Source organism: Kockiozyma suomiensis (genome assembly GCF_038497685.1).
Source record: "Kockiozyma suomiensis strain NRRL Y-17356 unplaced genomic scaffold V2V93scaffold_14, whole genome shotgun sequence".
NCBI classification, from domain to species: Eukaryota; Fungi; Ascomycota; class Lipomycetes; order Lipomycetales; family Lipomycetaceae; genus Kockiozyma; species Kockiozyma suomiensis.
Window position 1 is genome coordinate 143,197 of NW_027117677.1, and position 9,772 is coordinate 152,968.

General features: G+C 45.5%; 6 protein-coding genes across 6 annotated transcripts; 4 read left to right on the forward strand and 2 right to left on the reverse strand.

Annotated features, from left to right (window-relative positions):
• Nucleotides 1–226: 226 nt before the first annotated feature.
• Nucleotides 227–2,763, forward strand: V2V93DRAFT_327823 (uncharacterized protein; the record flags this gene model as incomplete). Its single annotated transcript, XM_066907574.1, has 3 exons — nucleotides 227–466; nucleotides 544–1,282; nucleotides 1,337–2,763. The coding sequence occupies 3 exons, from the start codon at nucleotides 227–229 to the stop codon at nucleotides 2,761–2,763; spliced, it is 2,406 nt and encodes an 801-aa protein (XP_066763783.1).
• Nucleotides 2,764–3,305: 542 nt separating this feature from the next.
• On the forward strand, nucleotides 3,306–5,428 carry V2V93DRAFT_374590 (Pkinase-domain-containing protein). Its single transcript, XM_066911275.1, has 4 exons — nucleotides 3,306–3,495; nucleotides 3,619–4,729; nucleotides 4,784–4,908; nucleotides 4,975–5,428. The coding sequence occupies exons 2-4, from the start codon at nucleotides 3,799–3,801 to the stop codon at nucleotides 5,329–5,331; spliced, it is 1,413 nt and encodes a 470-aa protein (XP_066763784.1). The 5' UTR covers nucleotides 3,306–3,495; nucleotides 3,619–3,798; the 3' UTR covers nucleotides 5,332–5,428.
• V2V93DRAFT_374591 (uncharacterized protein) lies at nucleotides 5,357–6,151 on the reverse strand. Its single transcript, XM_066911276.1, has 5 exons — nucleotides 6,035–6,151; nucleotides 5,893–5,979; nucleotides 5,830–5,835; nucleotides 5,674–5,772; nucleotides 5,357–5,609 (listed from the first exon to the last, which is right to left on the reverse strand). Exons 1-5 carry the CDS (start codon nucleotides 6,082–6,084, stop codon nucleotides 5,462–5,464), a joined length of 390 nt encoding a protein of 129 aa, XP_066763785.1. The 5' UTR covers nucleotides 6,085–6,151; the 3' UTR covers nucleotides 5,357–5,461.
• Nucleotides 6,152–7,118, reverse strand: V2V93DRAFT_374595 (uncharacterized protein). Its single transcript, XM_066911277.1, has one exon. It carries the CDS (start codon nucleotides 7,109–7,111, stop codon nucleotides 6,530–6,532), a length of 582 nt encoding a protein of 193 aa, XP_066763786.1. The 5' UTR covers nucleotides 7,112–7,118; the 3' UTR covers nucleotides 6,152–6,529.
• A 1,414-nt stretch (nucleotides 7,119–8,532) lies between these two features.
• V2V93DRAFT_328047 (PSP1 C-terminal conserved region-domain-containing protein) lies at nucleotides 8,533–9,178 on the forward strand (the record flags this gene model as incomplete). Its single annotated transcript, XM_066907581.1, has 2 exons — nucleotides 8,533–8,999; nucleotides 9,058–9,178. The coding sequence occupies 2 exons, from the start codon at nucleotides 8,533–8,535 to the stop codon at nucleotides 9,176–9,178; spliced, it is 588 nt and encodes a 195-aa protein (XP_066763787.1).
• Nucleotides 9,148–9,756, forward strand: V2V93DRAFT_78428 (uncharacterized protein). Its single transcript, XM_066912790.1, has one exon. The coding sequence runs from the start codon at nucleotides 9,292–9,294 to the stop codon at nucleotides 9,595–9,597; it is 306 nt and encodes a 101-aa protein (XP_066763788.1). The 5' UTR covers nucleotides 9,148–9,291; the 3' UTR covers nucleotides 9,598–9,756.
• The last annotated feature ends 16 nt before the right edge of the window (nucleotides 9,757–9,772 follow it).

Genomic DNA, 9,772 nt, shown 5'->3' on the forward strand with positions numbered 1-9,772 from the left:
AAATATCTGCTATTTCGCTCTGTCAGACTGAATTGCAGTTGGATCAATTTTTTAGCCGACTAGTAGGAGAGAAGATAGTTTCTAGCTTCCAGCTCTGAATCGTTCGGTGTCTTCTGTCGGTTCGGTAAGCGAGGTGGATTATCTGATCGCTACTCAGGCCTATTTGTTTTTATGAGTTCGTGACCTGCTCCACCACAACTCGCAAACGACATCAGCGATTAGCGAAATGCCAGCTAGTGGCTCGACCAAAAGGCCTGTCGTGCATTCCTCTGGATCGCATGGCCGTTCGCATCTATTCCCTGCCACCATAACACAGGCACTGACGCGTCAGTTGAAGAAAGACGGCAGCAAGTCTGTGTCTGAATCCGATGCCACTAATGGCAGCGCCAGCACCTCTTCTGAATCCTCGCTGCAATCTGAAAAGAGAGTTGAGCCTCGAATGCATCCACGAGAAGCGGTTACCCTTGTAAGAATGCTAGCTTTTGTTTGTTTTTTATTCTATTTTTATTTATGGACGAACTAATTCGCGATTGCTGTCTATAGACTACTGGATTGTGCATGTGCTGTCTTTCTTCTCTTAGATATCCCGTGACAGTTCCATGCTTTCGATGCACAGTCTGCCAGACAACAAACGATGTCGTGCCGCTTCAAGCGAAACCTCATTTTATTATAGACTCCGAATATCTCCATTCTTTGCGGGACGCCGAACTCGATACACAGGAAAGCCTAGCGCAGCTTCAAGAGCGATTGTCGTCTGCATTTCAATCAGCTGATGCGCTCAACGACAGTTTCTCAAGCGGTAAACCATACTCATACTCTGAGACTGGTTTGGATTATTCCCAAGTCGCTCTATTCTATCGAATCATTCTTGCATCTCCTTCGCAGGAGCCAATGAGGCTTGTCCTCAAATACTCTGAGAATGTTTTAAAGCGTCCTGGCCGTGTCCTAGCCTCGGCGGCTGACCTAAGATTTCTATTAATAATTCTTGAAAATCCTGTTCTGTACTCTCATAGAAGCCAGGCGAATTCTGCGCATCACTCTACGATTCTCAAAAGAATCTGCGGACTTATCGGGAGTCTGAATAGTACCTGTCATCATTATTTAGTAAACTGGTTTGCACGTCTGACGGTGCCAAGTTTCAGAGCCAAAGTGGAATTAATCAACTCTTTTACATCGCACCGACTGTCAAAGTATTGCTCCTCTAGAAACGGAGGTGCTAAGATCGAGAGCTATGGGTCAGATTGGAAAATCAGGGCGGCAGCCAGGACACTATCTTTGTTTTGTAAGTTTATAAATATCGAGTATGTAGATTGTCTGATTTCTAACCAAAACTTAGTTGCGGCAAATATCCAAGTATCAAAAACAGCCGCGTCAAATTTTTACAACACAATGGTTGATTACATTGATATCACGCATGATTTTGATAAATGGGAAAAGCAAGGAATCCTTCCGTTGTCATCTCCGGCTAACAAATTGGCACCACCGCCATCTCTTGGATCGCCGGTCGGCAGTTCACCCGCCTCGTCGCAAATTGCGTTAGCGTTTGCAGGCAGCCCGCCGAAGCAAATACAAGGCGCTGCAGCGAGATCTTCGCCGTCAGAAGGCTCATCGGGAGGTCATAATCCTGCTACAGCAGTCCCTCCGATGTTTACATTTTGTCAATATCCTTTCTATTTGTCTATGGGATCGAAGATTACAATTCTAGAGTATGATGCGCGGCGACAGATGGAGATTAAAGCTCGAGAAGCTTTTTTTTCTACTCTAAATTACAAGAGGGTAGTGCAACCTCATTTGATATTGAAGGTGCGCCGTAATTGTATTATCGACGACTCTCTGCGACAGATTTCTAGCAATGAAATGGAACTCAAAAAGGGACTGAAGATTGAGTTTATTGGCGAAGATGGCGTTGATGCCGGCGGATTGAGAAAGGAATGGTTCTTGCTTCTTGTTCGTGAAATGTTTGATCCATTAAACGGGATGTTTGTGTATGACGATGAGTCAAACTATTGCTGGTTTAATCATTCGACGTTTGAGACTTCAGATCAGTATTTTCTGGTTGGCGTTGTTCTTGGTCTTGCAATGTATAATTCTACAATTCTTGATATCCAATTGCCACCGGCTTTGTTCAAGAAACTGTTGGGTTGTCAGTGTACTATGGCCGATCTGATGATTTTGCAGCCAACGCTTGCTAAAGGACTTCAGCAGTTGCTAGACTTTGACGGCAACGTGGAGGAAGTCTTTTGCCGTGATTTTGTGGCTGATCACAATATTTATGGTCAGATTGTTCAAGTGCCGCTCGTTCCTGGAGGAGAGAAAAAGCCGGTGACAAATGCTAATCGGCAGGACTTTGTGAATAAGTATATTCAATTTATATTTGATACGTCGGTTAATCGACAATTCCAGCCGTTCAAGCGTGGATTTTATCATGTTATTGGCGGTAATGCATTAACGCTCTTTAGGCCCGAAGAGATTGAGCTTTTAGTTCGCGGATCGGATGAAGGCCTAGATGTTGAAGCATTACGAGCGGTAGCAATCTACGATGGCTGGGGGGCAGGAAACTCTAACAATCAAAAACTGTCTAATGCAGATATTGAAGCCACTGAGCCAGTGATTGGCTGGTTTTGGGAGTTTTTTGCTGGAATGGAGATTCCAGAGCAGCGCAAGTTGCTCACGTTTGTGACAGGCTCTGATCGGATTCCGGCTACGGGAATTGCTAATTTAATTTTTAAAATATCAAAGCTTGGAGATGATTCTGATAGGTGAGTTTTACGAGTTTTGCGAGTTTTTATTTTCTGCAGCGCTGTTATACTGATAAGGGAATAATGATGACGATACTAATTTTTGGATGTAGATTTCCGATTTCGCATACTTGTTTCAATCAACTATGTTTATATCGATATTCCACACGACAAAAATTAGAAGAAAGACTTACACGGGCGATGGTAGAAACAGAAGGATTTGGACTTCGTTGAAAGTGGCATGCACTAGTTGAGCGATTTTCCCTCTCTTTTCTTACTGCTGCTTGTATCGTGTTTCTAGAACAAAAGCTGTTGGATATGATTTGTTTTGAATGGCTTCTGAATTTACACGCTTAGGAATAAATGCGTGGACATGTTGCATGGAAGGAGACCTTGGGCTTTATGAAATATTAGTTATGTGTGTTTTAATTGTAGTAGGTTAGAGAGAATAAATGTCAACAATGATTATATAATCAGTAGAATGTGTGTAAGGAAGGGGCAGTGCAAAATAGTGGCGGTGCAAGGGAGAGAAGAGCAACAGAGCGAGCGAGTCCGATGAGGGCGAACGTCCGAGTTCACCAACCTGAAACTTTCCCAGCATCTGAATATCGTTCCCTCCTTTCTTTATATCCTTCTTTCTTTCTTTCTTGAATTGCTGCGTTGAAGCTGATATTTTAGTATTGTCTCTTTTCTCTCTGCTGTTGGCATTTGAGTGGCTTTGTCAAAAGTTCGAGAGAGCGTGTGTTCAAACCGCAAGGTGCGTCGTGACTTTTTGCTGAGCAGCCGATGAACACTTTCTTGAACTTGGTTATTCAAGATTATATTAGCTGTTTCTGCTATAGTTTTTGAATAAGTATTTACGAGTCGTGCGCTTCACTAGCTACTTTTCTTGGCCGACAAGCGCAGATCAATTACGATCTTATTTACAACCACCCTGTCATGCGCTGAAAGCGTTTCGCAAAATCAAAACCTCAAAGAAAAGCAAGGACGACAAGCACTGGAATTGTAAAGAAGGAGATATATCTTTTTCTTGCTTTTTAAATATTCTTACTGAAGAATTATGTACTACGATTCCACGCCGTCGATAAATGCCCCGCCGCCACTACTCCGCAATCCCGGCGACAGCGTGAGTCCCTCACCGCGGCTAAAGACGCTCTCACTCGCAATACCGACATCGCCAAGTCTTGCCCCCGCAGTTCTGACTTCGGGCGCGACCATGGATGAACAAGGGTTATTGCTGCCCACGGCGACAAATAATAATCAGCAGCAGCAGTCGCAGTCGCAGTCGCAGTCGCAGCCGCAGCTCGTTTTGTCATCGAGTGGAGGGTTTTCAGAGCCGATGCCCGAGGAACTGCCACCGTCATTTTATCATAATAATAATAGTTCGCGGTCGGGTTTACAGTTAAATACAGGTTTGCAGCAATTACAAAACCATACCCCGCCGCAGCTGCAAATACAGGCACAGAACCAGATGACGGCGACGACGACATCAGCGGCGGCGATACAGACAGAGAGCATGGATATCGATACAGAGATTTTTGATGCGGTACAGCCCGATGTCGAAGATCTCGATGAAGACGGATGGGCTCGAGTAGCGACGAACTACGAAATTGTCGAGATTGCAAAGCTGGGAGAAGGCACCAGCGGCAGTGTTACGAAATGCCGATTACGGTACGGTAATAAGATATTCGCGCTTAAGACTATTCCGGCGAATCCAAATCCTGATATTCGGAAACAAATTCTGCGCGAGTTGCTATTTAATAAGACTTGTGACTCGCCGCATATTGTCAAGTATTATGGACGATTTGTGGATGAGCAGAACGCTAGTATCTCGATTGCCATGGAGTATTGCGCTGGCAGGTCATTGGATGCAGTGTATAAGCATGTTAAAGCGCGAGGAGGAAGGATTGGTGAGCGAGTGCTGGGAAAGATAGCTGAAGGTGTTTTAAGCGGATTATCATATTTGCATGAGCGAAAGATAATACACAGAGGTAAGCTTTTTTAGTTGTTTGATAAACGCAAGAGACTAACGATTAGGATGACAGATATCAAACCGCAGAATATTCTGTTGGATGGCAATGGACAGGTAAAATTATGTGATTTTGGGGTGTCGGGCGAAGTTGTCAATTCACTGGCGACTACATTTACGGGAACATCATATTATATGGCCGTAAGTTTTAATTATTTGATTCTGCTTTTGATTTTAGTTGATACCTATCTTACTGACGGTAAACAGCCTGAGAGAATACAGGGCCATCCGTATTCGGTGACATCCGATATATGGTCACTGGGATTGACATTAATGGAGGTTGCACATCACCGATTCCCATTCCCGCCTGAAGGCGAGCCACCATTAATGCCGATTGAGATACTGATGTACATAGTGCACAATCCACCGCCAAAACTGAAGGATGAGCCGCAGAACGGGATTGAGTGGACGGAAGCATTTCATCATTTCTTGGCATGCTGTCTGGAGAAGGATACAAAGAAACGTGCGAGTCCGAGACAGATGCTGAGCCATCCGTGGATCATTGGAATTTCTAAGCGTAAGGTGAAGATGGATAGGTTTGTGCAGGAATGCTGGGCAGATTGAGGTTTAGTACACGCATATATTTATATATTTTTAATAAAACTGTGTATTGATTAATTGAAGGAAAAGAGTAATGTACAAATGCAATCATATATCCAAATCAAAAAACAAAAAAAACAAAAAAAAGGAAGGACTAGGCAGTAGCACGAGGAGCCATAGATAAACGCGTAGTTACAGCAGACGAGTCGCCGCCCCCAATGACGCCCGATAAAGCGCCGCCGAATGCCTTGGCAGGAAAGAAGAGGTCCATGTAGCAGACGACAAGACCAGCAAGACTCATTCTGTGTATGTAAGAATACAGGTTAGACGTCTGAGAAGAATATAGTGATAATTGAGATGACATACATGAGCTTGATCCAACCCGGCTGCGAGTCTGAGCGCGAGCTCTCGGTCTCGTTGAGCCATGACTGCACGGAGACGAGGACGGCCGACCAGGCGATGAGTCTATACTAATTAGCAAAGCTTTTTTTTTGCAGATTAATTACGGCACTAAATGCATACTTGTTTCTATGAATTACTTGTTAGAATAGTCAGAGAATAAAGAAGTCGAATGTAGAGTCGAACCTAAGGAACATGGCGACCATGGGCAATGTAGAAGCGAGCAGGCCCGAGATCTCATCGCTGGATGCGGGAACAGCAAGAGGCACGTATCTATCATCGGCTTAGCATGCATTCATAGCAATATTAATCTAAGCACAAAACCTACGGAACACAAAGGTTCGCGCGCTTTTTGGACGCAGAGGAGGAGGAGGACATGATGAGGTGCGGTAGAGTAGAGAAGAGTCGAGCATAGTTTCTTACCAGAGTGGAGAATTCGTATCACGTGAAGTACATAACTCACGTGATTAAGACAATCATTACACGTGAAGAGTGTTAATTCACGTGATTAATACAAGTGACATATCACGTGAGAGATATGCATAAACGAGGCTACGTCAGAGAAAGGCGTGCGGCGAGGAGATCAGCAGGTAACAAAGCGCGATCGACGCATTAATTCCAATCTTAGAAGGAATTACAGTATGAGCGCATGCGTAAGCATAGAAGCAAAGAGATTAGAATTTATTGCTGATCCAAACAGTGATTGACGAGAGAAAAGAGTGTAATATCAATCTGAAGCACAAAATGTACAGCATAGAGTCAAAAAGCACCGAAACACCACGTTATATAGGTTAGATTTGTAAAGTAAAACACAAGTCGTATGCTAATTCTCGTCGTCTTCGACAATGCATGCAGCAGAGTAGCGGCGCAACGACACAGGATCCGAAGCATCGCTACTATCGATGGCAGAGACGGGACATGAGCAATCTGATGCCGAGCTGCGCGATGAAGAGCGAGATAGATGGAGCAGAGATGAATCGGGATCCTCAAATCCCACAATGCGACAGAACTCTGCCCAGAGACTGTTTGAGGACTCGCTGTCGACGCAGAGCATTCGGTGGACAGCGACTAGGAGGGAAAGGTCGTCGACCTCTGCGCGGTCTGCCGCGAAAAGAGGCAAGAGATGACTGTGGTACACATGCTGGCCAATTGCGCGTTCAAGCAGCGTAAAGAACTGGCTATTGTGCTTGAGAAGAGCAGTGAGTTCAGCCGGACGGTTGATGAGAGGGAGCAGGATTTGGGGCGGCAGTTGGCGGAGGGTGATCGAGGACTGGCGGCGATGTTTCCTGCTTGCCGAGGCAGAGGCAGAGGCAAACGTAGAAGTAGAAGTAGGCGATGCTGGGGGAGTAAGGACGCTCTGAGATATATCGATTGTGCCCATTGTAGGAAGTCTATCGTGTACCATGTACTCGCGAGAAGATGAGCAGGAGCAGTGAATGAGAATACAAAGAATACAGCGATGAGCACGCCGCACGTGAGCAAACCCTATGCAGTATTTGCTTTAATATTTATGCCATAAAAATGAAAGAGTCCTGAGCTGCGTCACACGACCCCGCCCCGACGTCATCGTCGCTGTTCGGCCTTGTTCTGCTCGATCGTGGCTCGCACTCCTTTGCTCCACTTCTCTTTCTCTTCTCTTTCTCTTTTTCACATCCTCTCCCTCTCCTTCTCTTTATCTTTTCCTTTATTTCGTCTTTTTCTTTTTCTTCTTCCTCTTCATTTTCATCTTTATTCGTCTTCAGCTATATACACCCCCCCATGGCGTCGACCCAGCCTGTGCGCTCGTCGCTCCTCTCCTCCTTCGCCCTCGACGGCCCCATCCCCCAAGACGCCATATCGACCTCCTCCTCCTCTGACGACGACCCTCTCGAGCACGGCATCTCCAGGCTCTCCTCTCGCAGACCTTCCTACGCGGCTGAATTCGCCTCCAGACCCCGCGTCTTGCATGATCTGCACGACTCCACCGCCGTCCTCTCGCCGTCCTCCTCCCACCCTTCCGCTCCCTCGCTTGACCGCGACCGCTGGGCCAGTGCCGCCATCTCCGGCTCCTTTGTAGCCTCGTCCTCAAATCCTCCGGCCGACGCCGCAGCTTCTTCCTCCTCTTCATCCTCATCGACCGCCAACCAACCCGTCGCCCCCGCAAGCACTCTCGTGCGCTCGATCTGGAACGATTCCCCACGCTCCTTTCGCTCCTTGTCATTCTCCACCGGCGACGCTCCCTCCCCGCTCTCTTCTCACCGCTTCCCTTCTGTTGTCGAAGATATGGCGGTCTTTGACGAGGACGACGACTATTATGACTATTCGCGCCGTTACGTTCCGCGTGCCGCCCACGACTTGTCCTACGCTGTCTCTCCCAAGCGGCCCTCGCTGCCAACAATACCTTCGGTCCATACAACCCCGCAGCCGCGTCTCGGCAGCGTATCTTTTTCTTCGTCTCAGGACCCGTCTATGCGGCGCTACTCCTTTGCTACTCCTTCTGATCTGATCCCGCCACATCAACAGTTTCGCTCTTTACAGCAGCAGCAGCAGCAGTCTCTCAATGGACTTGCAGCCGATGTCGGCTCTCTTTCCTTGAACCGTCACTCAGTCGCAGGCTTTGATGGCGCAATGCAACAACCCTTTCATTCTCATTCTAATAGTGCCGTCAGCCAGCCAGTCGTCGTGATGCCAAACCCGTCAACTAACAATACGTTTTATCGTCAGTTGGCGGCAGAAGTGGATTGCTACTTTTCAACCGCTGATGACTCTTCTATGAACAGTAGTCGATTGCAGTTGTTTTCCTCTCTGTCGCGCATCAACTCTTCCATCTCTCAGCAGCGTCCGGCGATGATCCAGCAAAACTCGGCTGCTTTTCCTTCATCGCAGCGGCTCTATTGTGTGCAGTTTAAGGGCGGTCGTCTTGACATCTTTTATGTTCCAGAGGGATCTGGACTTGCTATTAAAGCGGGAGATCTTGTAATTGTTGATGCCGACAGAGGCAAGGATCTGGGAAAGGTCACTCATGAAGATGTTTCTATCGAGGCGGCGCGGGAACTTAAGACTCTTCAGCACAATGAGCAGCAGGCTGCTCTTCAGCAAAACACGTTTGACGAGTCTGGAAATACAAAGCCTTTGGCTGATTCAAACATGACTGCGATTCTCCAACCGAAGCAGATTATCAGATTTGCGCAGCCGATGGAGATTCAGCAATTATTTGTCAAGAAAATTGACGAGGAGAAGGCGCAAAAGATTTGCATGACCAAAGTTGAAGAGCGAGGAATGCCAATGCAGATCCGCGATGCCGAGTATCAATGGTGAGTTTTTCCATATCTGATATGATTTCTATTTGACAGAGCTAACACTTTTGTTCAGGGACCGTCGGAAATTGACTTTTTTTTACACTGCGTCACACCGTATTGACTTCCGTGACCTTGTACGCGATCTTTTCCGCATTTACAAGACCAGAATCTGGATGTGCGCTGTTAGCACTTAGATAGGATTTTTTTTCTGATTCAAGATCTTTAAGGTATACTACTACTATTTTTACATTCTTTGTGACAACCTTGAAAGAAGAAATACAAAAAGAAGATATTTGGGTTTACATATATGGTGTACAGGATTGGAAAAAAAAAGAAAAGCTTGTGTTTAGTTAATTTAAAGGCGTCAATTCTAGATCTTAGTTTGGTTATCTTGTGTTTCCAATACTCTTGTCGTCATGTGTGTGTGCAAATTTTTTGGGATAATGAGAAAGGTATACAGATAGTCGTCTGTTGTTATTTGGTTTTTATATGGCGTTTGCTCTTTAATTGTGTCTTTGCCGTTTCTATTTTTTATTGCTATAACGCTGTACATGTAATGATCTTGTTGCACCCAAAGCCGCTTTCTATATATGTATATGTTTTTATTTTATAGGACTTGTGTGTATACTATCCGTTTTACTATATAGTTTATTTTTGTAGTTTGTGGTTATTTCTTTAGTCTTGGTTATACATTTCTATTAATGAATGGTGTCTATTGCTATGCTTAAAATTCAACTACAAGTTTGATTATCTTTTATATACAAAACCAAACACAATGGAGAGAAGTC

Excerpts from the sequence above, each read along its gene's own strand:
- V2V93DRAFT_374591 (XM_066911276.1), bottom strand. The coding sequence starts at position 6,084 with ATGTCCTCCTCCTCCTCTGCGTCCAAAAAGCGCGCGAACCTTTGTGTT. Across the intron at positions 5,980-6,034 it reads CGCGCGAACCTTTGTGTTCC|ATACGTGCCTCTTGCTGTTC; the intron begins GTAGGTTTTGTG and ends AGCCGATGATAG. Across the intron at positions 5,610-5,673 it reads CCGGGTTGGATCAAGCTCAT|AATGAGTCTTGCTGGTCTTG; the intron begins GTATGTCATCTC and ends TTACATACACAG.
- V2V93DRAFT_78428 (XM_066912790.1), top strand. The coding sequence starts at position 9,292 with ATGGTGTACAGGATTGGAAAAAAAAAGAAAAGCTTGTGTTTAGTTAAT.
- V2V93DRAFT_374590 (XM_066911275.1), top strand. The coding sequence starts at position 3,799 with ATGTACTACGATTCCACGCCGTCGATAAATGCCCCGCCGCCACTACTC. Across the intron at positions 4,730-4,783 it reads GCGAAAGATAATACACAGAG|ATATCAAACCGCAGAATATT; the intron begins GTAAGCTTTTTT and ends TTAGGATGACAG. Across the intron at positions 4,909-4,974 it reads GAACATCATATTATATGGCC|CCTGAGAGAATACAGGGCCA; the intron begins GTAAGTTTTAAT and ends GACGGTAAACAG.
- V2V93DRAFT_374595 (XM_066911277.1), bottom strand. The coding sequence starts at position 7,111 with ATGGTACACGATAGACTTCCTACAATGGGCACAATCGATATATCTCAG.